We start from the raw sequence: 23,219 nt of genomic DNA, 5'->3' as shown, positions 1-23,219 counted from the left end.
CAAAGTTGAGCAATGGAATTTGGTGGGAGGGGAGGGGTGCAAAGATATTGGGGTAAAGGCTCTGGAAAAATGTTTTATTGAAACAATTTATTACTGATGTGAAAATCAGCCTAATAAATGCGGGATTGAAAGATACCAAATAAGATGTGAATCTCAGAAACTTGCTACTCCATTTATACTTCTATGTTATTTTATTTGCGCATGCGGCATCTCAACATTAGACCCCCTGTTGCCTTAAACAACTTGCTGAATTTGTACATTAATTGTTCTTTTTAAAGCTACTTAAAGTTTGGCTTCATAATTAATATAGAACTCTTCTCAAGCTTAAGTGGTCATTATTAATGCAGTGCAGATCCATCTCTCTAGAAAGGAAACAGTTTAAACTGTCAAGTCTCATTCCTGTAAATAGTAAATTATTGTTAGATATTTAAAATTTCAGGTTTAAAAAAAACTTTTCCCTGTTTTCTTCAATCTCGTATTTCATTTGACTCAATTTTATACTCCTTCATCATTTCTGTTTTGTTCTCCTCGGTGATATATTGTTGGTCGCAATATTCATGAAGGTCCCAGATGCACGTCGATTTTACAAATGCATAGTTCAATGAAGCTACTGCACAAAAGCGTTTCCAAGTGAAGTCTTGTTAACTCCCTATAGCATGAGTTGAACTGTTCCAGCAGTTTTCAGCCCAACATGAACTTGCACATTGACCAGAATTTATTGCAGACAATAAACAAGTGGTAGTTGCTATTTACTAAACTGTCCTTACCCATTTAGTTTCCATAAACGCTTTGTATAGCAAGTGTCTGTAAGTGGGCGATTAAAATAATTCAGCATGTGTAACTTATAAGAATAGATAGACAATATTTGATTAACAGTTTGATGTATTACTAGTGAAAAACATAGAGTCATAGAGATGTATAGCACGGAAACAGACCCTTTGGAACAACTTATCCATGCCAACCAGATATCTCAATCCACTCTAGTCCCACCTGCTAGTACCTGGCCCATATCCCACCAAACCCTCCTTATTCATATACCCATCCAGATGCCTCTGAAATGTTGCAATCGTATTAGCCTCCACCACTTCCTCTGGCAGCTCATTTCATACACATACCACCGTCTGCATGAAAACATTGCCCCTTACATCTCTTTTATATCTTTCTCCCCCCTTGCCCTAAGCCTATGCCCTCTAGTTCTGGACTCCCCAATCCCAGGGAAGAGACTTTGTCTGTTTTTCTTTACCATGCTCCTCATGATTTGCTAAGCCTCTGTAAGGTCACCCCTCAGTCTCCGGCGCTCCAGGGAAAACAGTTCCAGCCTATTCAACCTCTCCTTATAGCTCAAATCCAGAAAATGCAAATTGCAATAACAAATATCTGATCAGCTACTAAACGCAAGCTAGAGCAAAAGAGACAAAAGTATAAATTGTTGAAACATCTGAACAGGTTTGTTAGCATCTGTGCAGAGAAATCTGAGTTAACGTTTCTGGTCTAGTGACCCTTCAGAACTGAGGTAAAAACCGATGAAGCTAAAGTAAATGATATCAGCTTTTTGAGAACCCTGTTGCAACAATTTGGTCAGTGAAACTTTACAGTTGTAGAAGATCATTTTAGTCCATTAAAAGGTGAGAGCAGAAGTAGGTCAGTCAGCCTCTCGCTGAAATTGTAGCTGACCTGATAATTCTCAAATAAACTTTTCTGCCTTTTCCCTGTAACCCTTGATTTCTTAACTGATTAAAATCTGTCCATGTCAGCCTTGAATGTACCTGGTGACCTAACCTCTATCATCTAGAAATTCATGACCAGAGAAGAAATTCCTCTTCTTCTCTGTGGTAAAGGGTGACTGCTTATACTAAGATTATCTTCTGGTCCTAGGTTCCCCCACAAGGGGGAAGCACCCTTTCCACATGTACCTTGTGGAAATTCCTCAGGACTGTTGTATGTTTCAATAAGGTTGCCTGCCATTTATTCAAGACTCCAAGGAGCACAAGCCCAACCTTTTCCATCTCACTTCAACGACAATCCCTCCAAATATGGGATGAGCCTAATGAACCTTCTCTGATTCACCTTGAATGCCAGTTTATCTGTCATCAAGTAAGGAGTTCAAAACTGCCCTCGGTTTTTCAGTTACTTTTTTAATTGCTTGCTGCACAGATGCTGACAGACCACCCGAATATTTCCAGCAATTTCTGTTTTAGCACAGTATTTCACCTGTCTGAAGGATATTGTGAAACTTGAAAGGGTTCAGAAAAGATTTACAAAGATGTTGCCAGAGTTGGAGGATTTGAGCTATAGGGAGAGGCTGAATAGGCTGGGGCTGTTTTTGTGGAGCATCAGAGGCTGAGGAGTAACCTTAGAGGTTTATAAAACATGATGGGCATGGATAGGATAAATAGACAAAGTCTTTTCCCTGGGGTGGGGGAGTCCAGAACTAGAGGGGGCATAAGTTTAGGGTGACAGGGGTTAAAATTTAAAAGGGACCTTGGGGGGCAACTTTTTCATGCAGAGGGTGGTGTGTGTATGGAATGAGCTGCCAGAGGAAGTGGTGAAAGCTGGTACAATTACAACAGTTAAAAGGCATCTGGATGGGAGTATGATTTGGAAGAATTTAGTGAGATATGGGACAAGTATTGGCAAATGGGACTAGATTAGTTTAGGATATCTGGTTGGCATGGACGAGTTGGACTGAAGGGTCTGTTTCTGTGCTGTACATCTCTGACTCTCTGGTCTGACAAGTGCCTTGTGTAGTTTTGGCAAAACCTCATCATTGGTATACTCCATTCCCTTCGAAATGAAGGCCTTCCCTATTACCTCCTGACCTTGTTTTTAGATTTAAGAATAATAACTCCCATAACCCTGGTGCTGTAGCTTTCTATAGCCTTTTTCCATTTACAGCATATTCGACACCTCTGTTCTCCCTGTCAAAATGAGTAAGTTAACATGTTCCCACATTATGTTCCGTCTGCTAGCTTCTTGATTTTTGTATTTAATCTCACATTTGTGCTTACTGAAGTTTGTGTATAATTTGTGCAAAAATGTTCTATTGCATTGTTATGAACTTCTCTTTTTAAACAGTAAATTTTGGTCTGTGTGAAAATTACTAACTACTGCACTGGGTCTTGACCATTTTTGGGCAGGAAATTGTTGGTTGCCTGCTGTTTGTATGTGCTAAAACTGCTGAATCTATGCAGAATTTGTAAATTTTGGTTTGATTAAGCATTCTTCCCATTCATTAGGCCAAGCTCTTTGCAGTATAAATGTAGCACACAGGGTCTGTTATTATTTTAGTGCTCGAAGCAAATAAATATTATAGTAAGCAAGTTTAAGGTTCCTGCCAACCACAGCAGCTTTGAAACGTTCAAGTTCACTGAGGAAGAATGGACAAAAGCATGGGTGTATAAATTAACATAAAATTTAGCGATTGCTTTTTAAAATATTTTTACAAAATATATGGTGGGAAAGTGCATTAATATTGTCTGATTGCGCTATTGTATAATACTTGTCAAAGTGTCTAAGTCCTGCTGCAAGGAAATATTTATAAATTTCTCTTAACCAGATTATACCTATCATTAGTTTTTCTTGTCATAATTTTATTTTTACTGCAATGCAGTATCTGAAACTGTTCAGCGACTGACCAATCAGTAAGAATGTCATGCATATAATCTCCTCTCTTATCAGTTATATAAAACAAATTGCTTTTTTCTTGCAGTTAAGAGTTTGTACTTCAAACATTAACTTGTCTTTCCTTGCAGAGATGCTGATCAATCTGTTGTGTATTTCCCATATTTTCTTATTTTGGATCGCGTGGTCTACATTTAATCACTCGCTGGCTGATTTATGAAGTTGACACAATATGGGTTCTCATTTATATCTTGCTGTATGTAACTTCTAGATGCCCTTGTAGTCTCTTTTAATGTTGGAAACGTTTCAGAACCTAATTTGTATTTGTTAAAATCACTTTGGACTTGATGGATGATTGCTGGTTTATACTTGTAGGACAGTTCTGGAATGAGACTGTGGAAACGCCGATGGTTTGCACTTTCAGAATATTGTTTGTTCTATTACAAAGGTGAGTGCAGATCACCACGTGAATCTTGTAAGAAGAATTCAAATACTTATCGGGTAAACAAATGCTAGAAGGTAACTGATCATCACCATTAAAAATTAGGGCTAAATGTTGCTGCCAAAATGGATCACTAAATTGAAAAATTTTCTAACTCTGACTCTCCTCTACATCATGGGCTATATGAAATGCAGGTTTTGTTCCAGGGAGCATCATTTGAGTCAGGCCTGCCACTTTTGGGCGGCAGCTATAGAAACTGTACTGAGCTGGTTAGAAGGCCTGCCTCAAAATCTGACAGTGGGACCCACTTTTTTTTATATAAAAGTCTGTTAAGCCTTATAGCCCTTCCATGTTTTGCCCACTCCTCTCCCCACATACCCCACCCATGGCACCTTGCATCCCCATATGACAACTCCCAATGCAGCTTCCATGACCATTCACGCAGCATCCACTATGGACAAACATCACTAACCATGTAGACGTGAAAATTGTTTCCCTCCAGGCAATTTACTTGAGCTGCCATTCGTACATTCTTAATACTAGAAAGAAAACTCACTCATTAAGCCCTTTTGAGTTATACCTCCCCTAATGTTGTCAGCCTGTTTCTAAGACAAAAAACGATCCATAAAGGGCTCAATTGTAATTACAGCCCTTGAGAAGTACCAGTAATGAAGTTTATTGAAACTGCAAGAGCAGATGTTAGTATTTTTTCTAAGTTACATTAGATGGCTTGTCAGTCAATGCAGTTCAGCAGCATGTTTTTTTTAAACTAAGAGTAAAGCCCTTGAAATCCAGTTATTTCCAAATTGCCCTGCAGATTAAGATTCTATACATGTGCATCTCACATCCCACTCCCTTTTAATTATGGACAAAAACTTGTATTCACCATAAATAGAGAGAGGATTTGCATTTCAGTCTTCCCTTCCATTTTTAAAGGTCTCTGGAGTCATTGCAACCACAGAGAAATTCAACCCTGAGCATTACTATAATCACACAACATGTCGACAATGATGCTCAAATGTGATGGTGACTTAGTGTTAGAGGGAAAAGAGAAACATTCTATCAAAATGGATCCTCTTCAGTCTTATAATGCTTATCAAATTAATTTGTTTATAACTACTGACCCAGTGACTCATCATATATAATCTGTAGATTAGATGGGAAAAGTAAGCCAGAGCTAATGCTTTTGATCACTGTTCAGTAACTATCCATTGGGAAATTTTGGGACCAGGCTCAGTTTAGTTTTTATGTGCTGCCTTGGTAGCCATGTTAAAATATATTGCATGGAAAGTTGCAGAAATCCTTCAGGTCTGCTGGAACTTGTGAAGTCATATACTTGATTACTTTCAGAGAGGAAATTAGAAAATTAGAGGAGAGTCAAGAACAAATATTGCCAATTGATTCAGCAATTCATTTTATGTGAACTTTGTAACCTGATGCCATGATTATACTTGATTGCTGATTTTGTGTCTGATAAACAGACACTGCAAAGCTAATGAATAGACCTTGTGTTATCATTGCTAAGCTAATGCTTAATTCATACATATCATTTGAAGAGAGTATGCTGATAATATGAAATAATTGTAATATTTAGTCAGGAATAAAAGCTGGCTGTTAATCTGATTATTGCAGTCAAGTGTTTAGTAGAACGTATTTTTACACTTATCTAAATTATGTTTGTTTTTAATCATCGAAAATCAATTTCGACTCTTGCTTTGGTACTTCATAGTTTCTATTTGTGCATTTTAAAGTACGTTTAACTATTTAAGTTTTATGTAGCGTAATGGGGGAGGAAATTGGTTTGAGTTTCTTTGTTCTGATTGTCAAATAGAAAAGTGTTGCAAAGTGGATATGACTGGTATGATTGATCATTAAGTGATGACAAGAATATTGGCTTGTTTTTGATGGGGTAAAAACAATGACTGCAGATGCTGGAAACCAGATTCTGGATTAGTGATGCTGGAAGAGCACAGCAGTTCACGCAGCATCCAAGGAGCAGCGAAAGCCCTTCATCAGGAATAATTTGATGGTGTCCATGTTCAAACAGCTTTCCTCCATTAACTGTTTTATCTGTGTGTAGCTGAGGTATTTTAAGGCTGCCATACTGGTGGAATGATACTCTGGTATAGGTCACTTCCCTCCATACAGTATATGAAAAGTTAATTGGACAGAATTATTAATTTAATAATTTAAATATCAATGTTAATACCTGAAATAAAGTTTGTCTGTATAAAAATAAGTATATTGCATTTTGGCTGAATTGTTGTAAAGTTTCAATATTGTAAATGTAATCAAGATTTTCAGCATTTAAGTTCTGAACAAGATTTGTTAACATTGCAATTTGTTTTGTTTTACACAGACAGCAGAGAGGAGACTGTATTGGGCAGCATTCCTTTGCCTAGTTATGTAATCTCACCGGTAGACCCTGAAGATCATATAAGTCGGAAATATGCTTTCAAGGTACAAGGTTTTGCAATTTGTGTAGCATATATTGGTCAGGTATTCAGTAGGCTACTTAATTATGGCTTTAAAATGATCATACATGCAACTGTAGTTTTGAAAGTTTGTAGTTAGATTGTTCTGACACTGTCACATACAGATGAATGACAATATTTTACTCGATGAACTGTTCCTGACTTCGAACTTCTCTGGATCAATTGAAAATAGAAATCCCCTGACAATTGGGCCAGAACTTCAGACCCAGGATTTTAAACCTGGAGTTTTACTCATTGTTAATAGAAGAAGAACAAATACAGAACTGGTTGTTTGTTACTACTTTATACCACCAAAGGATTTCTCGAGCCACCTGTGTGCCCAGTGAAATCAGAAGTTCTCCATCTTCTGATTGAAATCTCTTCCTTTTATTAATGTTTACATTATAACCATAATCAACTAAACTTTGTACACTTCATTAAATGATTATCTCCAGACAACTGCAAATAATGACAGTATTTACAATTGAGAGTGAGAAAGAGAAGGATTGAGGGACTTCACTGTTAGCGTTGGTCCATTCTGTTCATATTTTGGTAGCAGCTTACAGGAGCTTTCATGACAGTTATCCCCTTCCTTGACTGAGGCACAAACCAAAATCAAAATATTAGGATGTTCACTTCTCTCATTAGTTAGCTCACAATAATAATATTATTCTGCTTCAGATATTTCTAATCTGCATGATCAGTCGTGTTGGGACATTCAGCAGCTGGGACTTGAATCCAGGCCTTCTGGCCTAACAGTAGTGACGCTATCACTATGCCATGACCACCTGTTGAAGACTTCCATCTAATGGGCTGAAATCTATGGGTTTGAATCCATGACTGACTTTCTCGCAGGGAACTCAATAATGCATGCACCCTCTGCATTATGCACTGCCTTTCTCAACAAATTGTCATTATTTTAACCAATGCATTCAGCCATGTTGTGATACTACTTTAGGCAGGTGAGAGATGAACCCTGATCATTTGCACCAGCTTTAGGGATCACTACCACTGCACCATAAGACCCTCATAAATTAGTCTTAAAGCTTGAAAGCAGCACATTTATAATTAAAAATAAGTCAGAGTCTCTTAACATGGAGTTGTATTGACTTAGTTCCCAAATGGACTTCTTACATTCCTTGTATAAAAGGACTGACAAATCCTAACCTTCAGAAATATTGAACAGATGTTTCAAATAAAAGTTAATAGATTGGATGTTCTTGTTAATGAAATTTCACTATTGGGGAACATTTGGATTATGTACTCTATTCCATCTATTATAAGTAGTTGTGGTAACGCTACATTGTAATATATTCTGCCACTGCACACTCAACCATATGACATTCTAAACCAATCAGTCACCTTGCCAACCAGGAAGCAAGCTTTTCTCCTAAAGTGCAAGTTGTTGTGATGATTTGAAATTTAGTATTCTTGTGTTGACCATGATGAGTGCAGGTACAAAGTTTCATTTTAATGTAATAGGTATTAAATGCTGAAAAAGGAGACCTGTGTTGTCATGCATTCAAGACAGACAGAAGAGCCCACGATGCAATGGGAGCAAAAAATGAATCCTGCTTGAGAAAAGCTGCAGATTGGTTGGCAAGCTGATTCTGATTGTTTGAGGAATTGCCATGATGAATGCACTACTGTCATCTATGATTTTGTTTTAGTTCAAAAACGTAAAGATGTTTGGGCATGTTCCTTTTCCAAGACCATGCATATGAATATTACCTTCGAACAAGTATAGATGAGACATGCTTCAAGACTAATGGACAACATTAAATTGGCTGATAGTTCAAGTTCTAACACTGTTGGAATTATGCAGGAAGTGTGGTTTTCATGGCAGTATTCTGAACAGCCAGAGTCAACTTGCCAAGCAATCAGGACCCTTTATGTAAGCTGTATAAGTTATTGCTCCCTTGGAAATCAAACATTTTCCCATCCATCCTGATGTGTAGGTTGAAAAGCTTTAACAACACATCTCTCTCTCAGCAGTAACAAATAGTTTAGATTTTATAACTTGATACTACAAGGAGTTGCAGAGACCTCAAAGACAAGTTAATTTAAGGGATATATGGATAAACATAAGGAAAGAAATAGCATGATGTAGTGTTGGATAAATAAAGGCCAGAGTGTGCTTGTGTGAAATGTCATGGAACCAATTAGGCCATTATTTGTGCTGCAAATGATGTTAGACAGTGTATTCCCTTGACTGGGGAAAATTAGAGAGTTGGGAATCACGACTGGGATGCCTTCTTCCTACACTAATTCTTTCAATGCTTATTGTCGCCTTCATAAGAATGAACATATACCATTCTCCATCCAAGCACCTGACAAGGTGCCAATCTCAGAATTTTGACAGTCTGACGTGTGGCTTTAAGTATTTCATTTAAAACTTTGTCACTCCTTTTCATTTTCCCTAAAATAGCTTGCCAGATATCAAGATTTTGTCATACTCTGATTATATCTGCCACACTAACGATGTTTGCTTGGGTATTCTGACTGATCGTAGATAAAGCAAAAGATAAAATAAAGAATGTGAATTATAAGTGAAGGAATTGATATAAATTTTGCTGTCTGATATTTAGTAAAATACTGTGAATTTTATGTTTGCCATCTCTTCAACTTGGTTATTTTTGGTAATCTACAGCACATTCAAACTTTCAGAAATAAAATAGCTCAGTTACTGTTTTGTTTGAGAGTCTGGCATCACATTTCTGAATCATGTTCTCTTCTAAGTTGTTTCAGTATATTTGCCTTCAAATTTTTACTTTCTCCAGAAAAAAAAATGCTATTGTTGGGCATAAGCAGCAGTTTTCTTCCAGATTGCAGCAAAGAATGTGCATTAGTTTTATTGTTTCATTTTGAAAGCACTTTTTGTGCAGTGTTCGAGTGAATGCCTTCTGACTTATTGTGTCACAGCCAGACTTAGAATATGCTTGATCATTGAACATATGCATGAATCATCTCTGTTCTATTCAACTTCAGTCTGTATAGGTAGTGTGTAGGAGTTTTAACAAGGTTGTCAGACATAGGAAAAAGAGCTAGGTAAATCATTTTTGAAGCAAAATCTGTAGTTGATAGGAAATTACAAGTAAAATGTGAATACACTAGATTACAAAACTCTTTCAAGTGAAGAAGGCCATTCAGTACCATCTTTCCACATTAGCAACACGACTTAATATCTTATTGCAATAGACCCTGCATCTATGCGAGACGTATTAGCATTTATTTCTGAGATCTGGCTCTAACTTCAGTCGACATTAATGAGTGATGAATAATTGATGGCAGTCTCAACCAGTTTCTCATCAGGGTTGCTTCTGAAATCTGCAAGATCAACCCATTTCTAATTATATGCAAATCTATAGACCAAAACTGCCCATTAAATTGGACAGAATGAATATAGTAATCAGATGATAAATAGAAAATATTGTATTAATCACTGGTCAGTAGCTGGCAATAGCTTTAAATTGGAGCTAAAAGACTTTAGAAGTGTGGAATAAAGAGCTTTATTCAAAATTTTAATGTCGTTCTTGACATAATATGTTTGCTGATACTAGTGCCTGAAATGGGAACGTGTTTCACTTCCCTGGTGAATACACAATTTACAAAAATTTTCTTTTAAAAGAGCAATAAGGAAGCATCCTACTCCTTAGGAGAAGAAAATCATGGATGAGGCGATGAAAATGTGCAACTGAAACTTGTTCCTGGCAGTGTGTAATTGTCTTTTAACATTGAGGAAAAGAATTCAAGGGTCAAATGTTATCTGAGATCTTTGTTTTACTGATGAACACAATCTTGATCATGAATTTAGCTGCAGTCATTGGAATTCATCCAAATGAACAGAATGAGCTGCAGTTTCTAGGGCAGCCAAATTGCAGAAAAGTGTTTAGTGGTAAATCAAAAAAACTGTGGCTCCGTTTATTGGTTTTTGATAACAACTTATAATTAACAGACTCTACTTTGATATTCATTGCAGTGGATTTGTGTAGAGGGTAATTAATAGGAATCAAATTTAATTATCCCTCTACTGAGTTAAATTGGTGTCAGAGGCTTGTGTATTGCTGTTATCAAGCACAAGTACTGTGGTTCAGATGTTCACACCATTCCAGTACAAATTTCCAACAATGTGCTGCCACACGATCTGTGTTTTGGTCTGGTGACTTAATGCATTAACTATACAGCACAGATGAGACTGTTACACTCTCAGACATTCTCATTCTGGTTGAAGTATTCTGATCACAAACAGCTGTTTTAATTTGCTGAATGCAACATCAATAATAGGAAAATTAAAATCGAACTATTAATTTTTAGTTTACTAAAGTGAGAAATTCTGTTAGATCTGTTGTACTTTGAAAAACTTACATTAGAGCAGAAATGAGCTTTTTTGCACCTTGGGTGCAGGAGGTCAAATACCTTGAAATACTACATTCCAGTTGAAATGGAAATGACCCTTTTGAACTTGTTAGCATTTTATTAAAATACGTATTCAGCAATTGTACTTGGTTTGTTAAGTGACTGTTTTGGATACTGCACATCGGATCAAGCAGATTTCATTGTTGACCAGTGCCCGTTAAGCTGAGAGTGACAATGCTGATAATTAACATAATTTCTCATCAGCATTTCCTTTTTTTAAAGGGAGTGAAGCAAGGGAAAATCCTTTGTTCTAGCCAATACACATTTGGTAATGGAAGAGTTCATGGCAATATACTTCTCTTTTAAAGATTGAAACAAGGCAGTGGACCTGTTTCTGGTTTGGATCTTGGATGCTTATTATTACAGCAATGTACTGGTTGGATGTTATAAAGTTAATCTGTAATTTGAACTATAAAAATATGTTGTAATCAATGCTGATTTTTTAAAAAATGGGTTAATTTAAATAAAATATTAAAGTATTAAAAATTATACTATCTTAGAGCAGAACAACTAAAACACAATTGACTGCTGAACTCTGTTGTAATTTCCTGAATGGCTGTCAGTTCACGTTAATAACTTCCCTGGTGGAGCTTAGTTTTAACTGTGTGATTATGGAACGCATTCCAGTTGTTGGACAGAGGATTGTAATGTTGCTGCAGTCGGAGTTGTAGCAATGGGGTAAGGTTTCTGCCAGTCATATGTGTTTAATACATACACATATGGACCATCTTCAGTGATGTGCAGGAAGAAATTACAAAGCCAAAGTCAACATTATAGAAACAACGTATTGGAAATGAAAAAAGCGTTACCATTGTCGGTGAGAATATCAATATATTTATGGTATTGAGGACATTATTGTTGTAGTTTGGCTCAGCTTGGGATTGGAGTGAAGACTTAACAAATATTGACTGTAAACAGTGATTGTTATTACTGTAAGCAGTGGGTGTCAGCTAAAGATATAGATCAGTTAAGTAAAGAAATGGCCAGAAATTTTGGATGTAGGTTGAAATTATTCCTGAAGACCGTGATGCTTACGTGCTGTTCATTGTGATTCTTTGTTTCTTTTTCATTGCTTTGAAATATTGATTATCATTATTCTTATTTTTGCTAATAGATCATCATAGTGGGGAAAAAAAACCCTTCAATCTGTTTCCCTCTTTAAAGCGGAGTTTTGCCAGGGTACAGTTCAGTGGGTGTCAACTCTTGTTATGGAATTGTTGGGTGGTTATTTGTTCTCCTGTCCTCCTCCACACGTGCATCTTTTGTGTTAGAATTCATCAGATTGCATTAAAGGCCTGATTATTTTATCCAACCTTCAATATTTTGTAATGAGCTTCAATTTTGTTCACGGTTTGTTTTTGACATTAAATTGCATTTGCATTGACCTACAAATTTCAGATCAAATCAAAAATTAGTTTTCATGCACCTCGAATCCACAACTTCATTAGAGTCCTGTTCAGTTTAGATGAAAGGAAATGTGAAAATTAGATGCAAGGTTTCAATTTGACAACTTATTTGTGGGTATGAATGCAAGTGAATTATAAATTCAAGAAAACCAACGCCATAATCATATCCTGAAGTAGATGATGGTGATGGAAAGCCATTCATAAATCTTTCAAGGTTCATTATTTACCAAAATAATTATGTCAGTTATTTCTGTTCTTCAAAACAATGCTGACGTGCATGACAGAATGGCTGAGAGATATTAAGCTACTTCCATCATCACCATGCAGTTTAATTGCTTCCATTTCTTCTTAATTCTGGAACTTTTAGTTGTGGATCATTTACAAAATAGATGAAAGGATAATCTTTTAAATTACGTGAGTCTGTGCTTGGCATAACAGAAATTATGAATGAGTGGAGGAATAATTACAGTCAGAATATGGAGCGGAGATTATTTTATCTATCCTGGCAGTATCAGTAAGTATTGTGCAATATTAATGAAGGAGAATTTCTGACAAAGATAATATTATAATCATAGGTAACTTTATGGAATGGACAAATCAAGTTCCCAAAAGTTGTTTTGATGACCAGTGAGATTACACGAGTGAAATGGTTACATAGAACATTACAGCGCAGTACAGGCCCTTCGGCCCTCAATGTTGTGCCGCCCTGTCATACTAATCTGAAGCCCATCCCACCTATACTATTCCATGTACGTCCAATGATGACTTAAATGCACTTAAACTTGGCGAATCAACTACTGCTGCAGGCAAAGCATTCCATACCCTTACTACTTTCTGAGTAAAGAAACTATCTCTGACATCTGTCTTATAGCTATCTCCTCTCACTTTAAAGTTGTCCTCTCGTGTTTGCCGTTCCCATACTTGGAAAAAGGCTCTCCCTGTCCACCCTATCTAACCCTCTGATTAACTTGTATGTCTCTATTAAGTCACCTCTCAACCCTCTTCTATCTAACGAGAACAGCCTCAAGGCCCTCAGCCTTTCCTCATAAGACTTTCCTTCCATACCAGGCAACATCCTAGTAAGTCTCCTCTGCACCCTTTCCAAAGCTTCCACATCCTCCTCATAACGCGGTGACCAGAACTGTACGCAATACTGCAAGTGTGGCCGTACCAGAGCTTTGTACAGCTGCAGCATAACCACCTGGTTCCGGAACTCAATCCCTCTATTAATAAAGGCCAAAACACTGTATGCCGCCTTAACAGCCCTGTCAATCTGGGTGGCAGTTTTCAGAGATCTGTGTACATGGACACGGAGATCTCTCTGCTCATCTGCACTCCCAAGAATCTACTATTAGCCCAGTACTTTGCATTCCAATTACTCTGTCCAAAGTGTATCACCTCACACTTGTCCACATTAAACTCCATTTGCCACTTCTCAGCCCAGCTCTGCATCCTATCTGTCTTTCTGCAACCTACTACATCGTTTGTCACTATCCACAACTCCACCAACCTTAGTGTCATCCGCAAATTTACTAACCCACCCTTCTAAGCTCTCATCCAGGTCATTTATAAAAATGACGAACAGCAGTGGACCCAACACTGACCCTTGTGGTACGCCGCTAGTAACTGGGCACCAAGATGAACATGTTTCATCAACTACAACCCTCTGTTTTCTTTCAGCAAGCAAATTACTGATCCAAACTGCTATGTCTCCCACAATCCCATTCCTCCGCATTTTGTATAATAGCCTACTGTGGGGAACCTTATCGTTAGGCACGACCTGCCCTTGACAAAACCGTGCTGACTGTCCCTGATCAGATTATTCTTTTCTAGATTGTTATAAATCCTATCTCTTATAACCTTTTCCAACACTTTACCAACAATTGAAATGAGACTCACTGGTCTGTAATTACCAGGGTTGTCTCTACTATCCTTTTTGAACAAGGGAACCACATTTGCTATCCTCCAGTCCTTAGGCACTATTCCTGTAGACGATGATTTGAAAATCAATGCCAAAGGCTTGGCAACCTCTTCCTTTGCTTCCCAGAGGATCCTAGGATAAATCCCATCCGGCCCAGGGGACTTGTCAATTTTCACACTCTGCAGTATTTCTAATACCTGTTCCTTGTGAACCTCAATCTCTTCTAGAGTAGATGCAAGTATCTCCGTATCTTCCTTGCCAACATTTTCATTTTCTATAGTGAACACTGTCGAAAAATATTTATTTAGTGCTCCCCCTATTTTCGCTGACTCCACACACAACTTCCCGCTATTATCCTTGATTGGCCCTAATTTAACTCTTGTCATTCTTTTATTCCTGACGTACCTTTGGAAAGCCTTAGGGTTAAACCTGATCCTATCTGCCAACAACTTCTCATGTCTCCTCCTGGCTCTTCTGAGCTCTCTTTTTAGGTCTTTCCTGACTTTCTTGTAACCCTCAAGCACCCTAACTGAGTTTTTACATTTTGTCCTAACATAATCCACCACCGCCTTCTTGACCAGGGATTCCACTTCCTTAGTAAATCATGGCTCATGTGTTCTATATCTTCCTCCCTGGACAGGTACATACATATCAAGGACACACAGGAGCTTTTCCTTGAATAAGCTCCACATTTTTACTGTGCTCATCCCCTGCAGTTTCCTTCCCCATTCTAAGCTTCCTAAATCTTTAGTAATTGCATCGTAATTTCCCTTCCCCCAGCTGCAACTCTTGCTCAGTGGAGTACACCTATTCCTTTCCATCGCTAAAATAAACCCAACAGAATTGTGATCACTGTCTGCAAAGTGCTCACCTACTTCCAAATCTATTCACCTGGCCAGGCTCATTACCCAGTACTAAATCTAAAGTGGCTTCGCCCCTTGTAGGCCTGTCTACAAGTGGTTATTTTTTGACCAGGGTGGTTGCAATGGGTTGAAGTGCCTTTTTCTGTGCTGGAGACCTGACTCTAAGCTCCTAGATAGATATCTGAGGAAATTGCCTTGGAAAATAGAACCAACCAGGGAAGAGGAACTTTAATTTTTACTCTTGTCTTCTTTCACAAAACAGGGTTCGTTAGTAACTTCATGGTAACTTGCAGGAAAGAATAATCATTAGCTTCAATAATTTGACACTGTTTCACATTGGATTATGTAGCAAACTGCAAAATAAAGTGTTTTACTTGAGTGTTTTATTTAAAAGTACTCCTGTTCTGCAGGTGGGAGGTATGTGCTTGCTACAATAGATTGGGGAAATTAGTTTACAAATTTATAACAACATCGTAACAATACTGAACAAGTAAAGACCTACTTTGTGCTTCTCCACAAATCTATTTTCTGTTTGAGAAATAAAGCTCCATGAGGAAAAGAGGTTTTTCATTATTGAGCAGCCAGTTGGTGCTAATGATTATCGATAAAGAGAGATGAAGTCATGCAAAAGGAATTTGGGAAGTTCCGTCAGAAGTTAAAAACCGGGATTTCTGAATTGCTTCTTTTGCTAAGTGTAATGAGAGCCAAAAATAGGAAAATGATCGTGTTTAACACATGGTTAAAGAGCTGGTGTGAGATGGAGAGTTTCAGATACCTGGACATTTGGGATCTCCTCTTCCAGAGCAAGATGGACCTGTACAGGTACAGATGGGTTGCATCAAAATTAGATGGACAGGTAGGACAGGTGAAGAAGATGGTGCTGAATTAGCGGGTTGGATCTGGAATGAGGCAGGGGAAGGGGAGATTAGGAAACTGGTGAAATCAACGTTGATGCCATGAGGTTGGAGAGTCCCAAGGCAGAGAATGATGTGCTCTTTTTTCAGGCGTTGGGTGGCTTGGATTTGGTGGTGGAGGAGACCCATGACTTGCATGTCCTTGGCACAGTGTGAGGGTGAGTTGAAATGGTCAGCCACAGGGTGATGGGTTGTTTGGTGAGTGTGTTTCAGAAATGTTCCCTGAAACATTCTGCGAATTGGCATCCTGCCTCCCCAATATAGAGGTGACCATATTGAGAGCAGTGGACACAGTAGATGAGGTTTTGTGTGTGAAGGAAGATCTCTGCTGGATGTGGAAGGATCCTTTGGGACCTTGGATGGAGATGAAGGGGGAGGTGCGGGCAGAAGTTTTGCATCTCTTGTGGCAGCAAGGGAAGGTTGCAGGAGTGGAGAGTGGGTTTGTTGGGGGTATGCCTAATGAGGGAGTCATGAAGGGAATGGTCTCCGCAGAAGGCGATAGGGATGGGGAGGGAAATATATCACTGGTAGGGTCTAATTCTTGGTGGCAGAAATGCTAGAGGATGATGTGCTGTATCCAGAGATTAGTGGTGGAAGGTGAGGACCAAGGGATCGCAATCTTTGTTGCGGTTAGAGGGGTGGGGTTCAAGGGCGGAAGTGCGGAAAGTGGAGGAGAAGGGCTGGGAGGGTATTATTATTCATTGGGAAGAGGAAATTGTAGTCCTTGAAATCAGAAGCTATCTGTGATGTCCTGGAGTGAAATCACTCCTCCTGGGAGCAGATTCCGTGGAGGTTAAATAACTGGGAGTAAAGGATAGAGTATTTACAGGAGGAGCATTGGGAGGGGGTGTAGTCCAGGTAGCTGTGAGAGTTGATGGGTTTGCAGTAGATGTCTGTGTTGAGTTGGAGAGACCCAGGAAGTGGAGGGAGGTGTCCGAGATGGTCCAGGTGAACTTTAGGTCAGGGTGGAAGGAGTTCGTGCATCTACCTATTGCCTTCCCAGCTACCTCACCCCATTTAATGCAGAGCTAGATGCAGTTATGAGGAGCCTGGAAATGTAAGCTGGCACCATGATTTGGCAGGAAGCATGGATGTAATTGTCACATTGGCTGGACTACTGGCTTCTGGATTAGTGGTACTGGAAGGGCTTGGCATCCAAGGTGCAGCGAAATCGATGTTTCTGGCAAAAGCCCTTCATCAGGCATCAACTGGCTTATCCCTATGGTGTATGTTCAGTATAATTCTCTTTATTTTCCCATAATTTCCAATAGAAAAGTGCCATGCTTTTAATTCTTTCATGCAATGTGAACACTATTGCCTGCTATTTGCAAGCGCACAATCTGAGAAGGTGATGGTGATGTTCTTCCATGGCCACTACACGCTGAGTATCCCCCAGTTCCAGTTTTTGGAGGAAGTGACATTGAAGAAACAATATGTTTCCAAGTCAACATGTTTATGACTTTGAGGTGAGCTTGAAGGTAGTGTTGCCAAGATGTGCCTGCTGCCCTTTTCTTTCCAGTTGATAAGGGTCACAGTTTTTAAGGTTGTTGTAAGGGTACCCTTGGAAAATTGCTGCAATGTGTGTTGTAGTTGGTACACACTGCAGTCATCATGCACTGTTAGTAGTGGGCATGATGCTTGAGGTGTGGAATGGGATGCTGATCAATCGACTGCTTTATCCTGATCAAGGTTCTTGAGTGTTGAAACTGTGTATATCCAGATAGATAGCGAATATATCATCAGACTTTTGATTCATTCATACCGTGCAGATGATGGAAACCTTTTGGTAGTCTGGAGGTGAGATAATCCCAGCATAGTATTTGCTAGATAGCTGGTCGGTCAATGCTGATGCACACATGTGGGAAGGTGCATACAACATGTTCTGGGGCTCCTTGATGAAAATGCAAATGAATGCAGGAAGTTAGCTGTGAATGAAGTGAAAACAAAAAATACTGAAGATCACAACATGTCAGGCAGCATGCATGGAGAGAAAGCAAGCTAACATTTTGAGTCTAAATGACTGTTCAACAGAGCTGACTTGAAGGATGGAGGGGACAGCATTTATGTAGTAGTGGGGGAGAGGGGGGATGGTTGGAGGACTGGGGGAGAAAGGATGTTGGTAGTGCAAATTTAAGTGTTTGGAATGTGAGAATGGCAGAACAATGGTGCGTTCAAACGCCAGATTGGAGAGAGAGGAAAAAAAGCTGCAGTTGCTGGAATCTAAGGAGACCCTTCTTCTGCTTACACTTAGATCCCTTACACCCACCTCCAGTCCTGAAGAAGTATAACACCTGAGACTTTGACTTCTCCACCTTCTGACGCTGCCTAGCTTATTGTGTTCTTCCTGCTGAGGTGGAGGAAGGGGAAAGAGGGTGACGGAATGTAATGCACAGAGCAAAAAGAAAGGGAAGGAATGTGTTCACAATTCAAAGGTGTACTCAATACTGTGCCCAGAAAGTTATAAACTGCCCGGGTTGAAGATGAGATGTTGCTCCCACAGTTTGTGCTGAGATTTGCTGGAGCATTGCAGGATACTGAGGACAGACAACCTGTGGCGAGACATTGTTTTAAGATGAATGGATGCAGGAAGGTCAGAGTTACGCTTGGGCATGTATTGGAGCTGTGTATGGTCATTGTCAGTCACTTAGGTGATGAGTAATCTACTCCATATTTCGCTCCCAGCTTGTTGCACAGATTTTGCTGCATCTGAGCACTAACTGATTCCTTATCTGAGGCATTGCAAATGCAACCACCTGCCGTATGATCATCATTGAATATTCCCACTTCTGAATTAATGGTGAAGGGAAGATTATTGAAGAAATAACTGAAGATAATTGTGAATAGGAAACCACTAAGCAGCTTCTGCAGTGATAACATGGTGTTGAAATGATTATGCTTTCGCAACCATTTCATCGTGTTTTGTAATAGATATAGCACTAGTCCAGGAAAGGTTTAACCCTGGATTCCCATTGTCTTCAATTTTAGTAGGATTGCTTGCTGCTCACTCAGTCAAATACCTTCTTGATGCCAAGGAAGTCATTCTTGTGTTCCTCACGTACCCTCTTTTCCTTCCCCGTTTCTGGAATAAGGACATAGCGAGGTCTGGAGCTGCATCATCCCAAAAGAATCCAAACTGAACTTTGGTGAGCATGGTATTGGTCAGTGAACTCAAAGTAGCACTGCCAGTCGTTGTTTTTTTAAAATGCGTGATAAATAATTCTTGTTGAGTACAGCACCCTGATCTGTGCTTTCTGAAAATCTGGTAAATTGGGAGACTGTGGTTTCTGTATTTAAAAAAAAACTTACTGTTTGTCGCAACTCCAGGAATAGTGGGGCCTGATGTAATAGATTGTAATAGTGCTAACGTTGAGGGATATTGCAGATGAGGACAATACAGATGGTGGTCATGGTTTTGATTGTTTAGTCTGTTCCGAATCTGTCCAATCTAGTGTTATAATCCCATGTCCTTTTGTGTCGGGCTCCCAGTACAAGTTTATTTGATTTTCAGGAAGAGACTTCCCAAAACCACCACAGTCAAACACTACAACTGGAATGCTTCATGATTTCAAGTGTTATTGAAGTTTGGTGTTGTGTGGTTTTATGGAAAAGCCTGGCATATATCAGGAAATGGCTAAATATATCAAACAGTTGTCACTTGATAGAGGCTTATGTTCAGGTGAACACCAGTGACTTGTCTTGCTAGCATTGCTAACTTAATAATGGCTTGGATTCAGAAATTTGATATAACCTTGTTAAACTTGCGGATGATGTAAAAATAGGAATGACAGTGAATTTGGAAGCAACTGAACAGTTAACATCATACGATTTAAGAAAAATATATTTGTAAAAATTACATGTAAACCTTTCTCTCCCTAGCGAGAGTAAGGTTAATTGAAACAGGTTGAAATGCTGAAAGGGATCTACCATTTTCAGATGACTTAATGTTAACCATATCCAACGGAAGCAGAACAAACAGCAAAGTTGATTTAGCATGAGATTTCATAATCAAAACAGTGCAATGATGATGCACACAAGTTGTGATCAAAGGAAACGTCCAAGCACCACATGGAGAGTCAAAAGGAATCACAAGGCTGGTTGTTAATGTCAAAGCCTGAAATGGTCAGGCTAAGAATCCCCAAAGGTTGCAAGTGCACAGCATGTTTCACAATTGAGATATCTGTCCAGAGGTAAAACCGTTAACATCTCAGGGATGTAACTTTTTTATCTTCATGTAAAAGGTCATTGACTTGAAAAGCTAACTCTGTTATACTCTGCAGGCCTGCAGCGTGTTAACTTTTTATGTTAGTTTTGCAGAATCTTCAGTGTTCTACTTTTGTTTGAATTATCAGGAAAGATTGGAGAAATTTGAGCTTTTCGCCCTGAAAAGTAACCCCTAGGAAATAATATACAAACACATGGTGGTTCATAGTATGTTTCAGAGGGGAAAAAAAAGCTTCAAGTTGCATATGTAAGGTGATAGAATACCTATATAAAATACAAACGAGTAATTTGGGCCAGTATCAATAGGGATTGTACCATAGAATAAATATTTTGTGCATGGATTAGACCCAGGTAGTGGAATGGAGATGGAAACTTGACAATCTTTTTCAATAACAATTTGAATGTTTCAGTTGAGGCTTTTAGAGTGTCTCTGGATGGATTAAAAATATAGGCAAACTAAATTTTGCTTTTACACTTAGCACCTTTTACTCTGAATTGTGTCTTAATCTGTTTCTCAGACATGTCACAAAATTGACGGCCAAAGAAGCATATATATGTGACTTCTGAAAGCTTGATCATAATGTGAGCTTTGATGCCAGACCCTGTATGGATAGGATCAATGTGGCTGCTAATTGTGGCAAACAGGAATATGCAAGGGCTGGGACAGAAATAATGGCTCCCAAGGCTGCTCTTGGTCTGGGCCCATCGCAAACCCATATATTAGCAGCCATGCCTGACCCAAATTCAGTGGGACCCCAGGTATTGGACACGAATGTATCCCACTGTTTTTGGCCAGAAGGAGTCTGGGTCAATGGAGAGTAGTTTTGGAGTACCCTCGGGCAAGAGTAGATTAAAGATAGAAAGGAACAAGATGATGAAGAGATTCCATAAAGGCTTCTAGTGTAAGTAAGAAAATACAATGTTTGCTGAACTGAACATGATATATGGGTAGGTTTTGGATCAGATGAACTGTACAAAGGATGGAGGATGAGAGATTGAGCAGATGAGTATTGGGATAGATATGTATGGATGAGAGTATTTCTGAGAAATCGTGTCCAACTACTTGACTGGGCTTGGCTATGAAATTGTCAAAAATCTAGATGAGAATTTAGGGTCAAAGAGGTCTTTGTCTTTCTGTGTGCAGCTTTCGCTATTACTTGATTGAAAGAGGATTAGTCGATTTGAAACACTTGGTTTATCTATGTTTCTGTCTATGTTTGACTTTTTTCAATGGGAACGTCATATTTCCCATTAAATGTTACAAAGTTACAAAAGCAAAATGCCTGGTTGAAATCTGAAATAAAAATGCAAAATGCTGGAAAAGGTGGTCAGGTAATACATGTGAATTGTGAAACCGACCATTGAGGTTGATACTGCAGGTCTTCAAAAACTAAAGACACAGAGAAAAGTGGTTTGTTGAATAGAAAAGAAAAGTCTGTTCACATGGAAGGCAAGAAAGCTTAAATGACAGAGTGGTGGTGTAAGCCAAAATGAGAAGTTTTGAAACATGTAAAGTTAAATACAGTGAGGCTGTATGAGTTGTAAATGGAATTATGTGAACCTTCAATGACATCTGTTATCTAGAAATGAATAATAAAGAAACAAAGACAATGAATCAAGAAGTCTTAAATGTAACGTTGAGCCTGGAAGGCTGTTAAGTATGTAATAGAAACAGTTCAATGGATAGCTTGCTAAAGTGTTTCAGAGAGCAGTTAAGGGGCTCGATTTACACTCCAGTCATATTAGATCATGACAGCAGATTCCCATCCCCAAATTACATTAGTGGAACCGATTGTTTTTGTGATAGGTGGTTTGATGGTGACCACACCTAATACTCACTTTTCATTGCATATTTTTTGAACTGATCTTTGATTCCTGAGCTGCCATGAAAACATTTGTACTTGTACTTTCATATCATAGCCACTAAGCTATGCATAACACACGCGTACAAGAAATCGCAGTTGGCATGATGTTCTGAATTGAATATGTGCATAAACATCACTGTTTCACCTTGAAGTGTTTTGGGATTTCAGTAGTGAGAAAAGAGCAGTAAATGGTGACAAAGAACGTTATTTTGTTTAATTTTAACTGAGCTATTAACCAATGCTTGGCAAATGATCTGTTACAAATGTTAACAATTATGCCCAGCCTACTGCCAAACCATAATTGATAGGCTAAGCACCGAGTCTGTGTTTGGGTGATATTTCACACCACTTATCAAATTCTAGATTCTCACTTTTCTATTATCTTTGCATTTCTGCACTCACTTTTTAAAGTATTTACTCAGTGTTATTAAAAAAGACCATTTAAAGTGAAATACTAAAACTATAAAGGAGGCTAGGTATGTTTGCTATGTATCTGGTAAGGATAGCAAAGCGTCATATTATTTAGACGGAGAGAAATTGCTGAGTTCTGTGCTACATGAAGCTCAAAAGGTTAATATGCAGGTACATCAAGTTGTTAGGAAGTCAAACTGAATGTTGTTATTGATTGCAATGAGAGTGGAATGTAAAAGAAGGAAAATTTTACTGCAGTTGTATTTGGCATTGGTGAGAAAATGTTTGGGAGTAGTGTGTACAGTTTTGGTCTCCTTATTTAAGAAGGAAGCTAATAGTAGTAGAAGGTCCTTGCAGAGCAGATTCACTCAACTGATTCCTAAATGAGGGTGTTGTCTTATGAGGCAAAGTTAGACTGGTTGGGCATGTATCATTGGACTTGAGAAGAATGAGAGCTGATCTTATTGAAACATATACGATCCTGAGGATGGATGTTGAGTTAGTCATTAAAATTCCCTTTCCCAGGGAGGAATGGAGGTCATTGAATATTTTTAAGGTTGAGCTTGATATATTCTTGAGTATTAAGTGAGTCAAGACATATGGAGAGTAGGCAGGGAAGTAGAGGCCATGCCAAATCATCCACAATTGTATCAGGGGCAGAGTAG

General features: G+C 38.7%; 1 protein-coding gene across 4 annotated transcripts in view; it reads left to right on the top strand.

Moving 5' to 3' along the window:
• LOC132824443 (pleckstrin homology domain-containing family A member 7-like) overlaps positions 1-23,219 on the top strand; it is a 459,010-nt gene that overhangs the window by 320,298 nt on the left and 115,493 nt on the right. For all 4 annotated transcript variants that reach the window (XM_060838944.1, XM_060838943.1, XM_060838946.1 and 1 more), the window contains exons 7-8: positions 3,997-4,069; positions 6,423-6,523. In XM_060838944.1, the coding sequence (XP_060694927.1) occupies positions 3,997-4,069; positions 6,423-6,523 (174 nt within the window). The remainder of the gene's footprint in view (positions 1-3,996; positions 4,070-6,422; positions 6,524-23,219) is intronic.

Source organism: Hemiscyllium ocellatum, chromosome 18 (assembly GCF_020745735.1).
Source record: "Hemiscyllium ocellatum isolate sHemOce1 chromosome 18, sHemOce1.pat.X.cur, whole genome shotgun sequence".
Taxonomy (NCBI): Eukaryota; Metazoa; Chordata; class Chondrichthyes; order Orectolobiformes; family Hemiscylliidae; genus Hemiscyllium; species Hemiscyllium ocellatum.
Note: the sequence above shows the minus strand (reverse complement) of the source record. Positions and strands in the feature narration are given on the sequence as shown.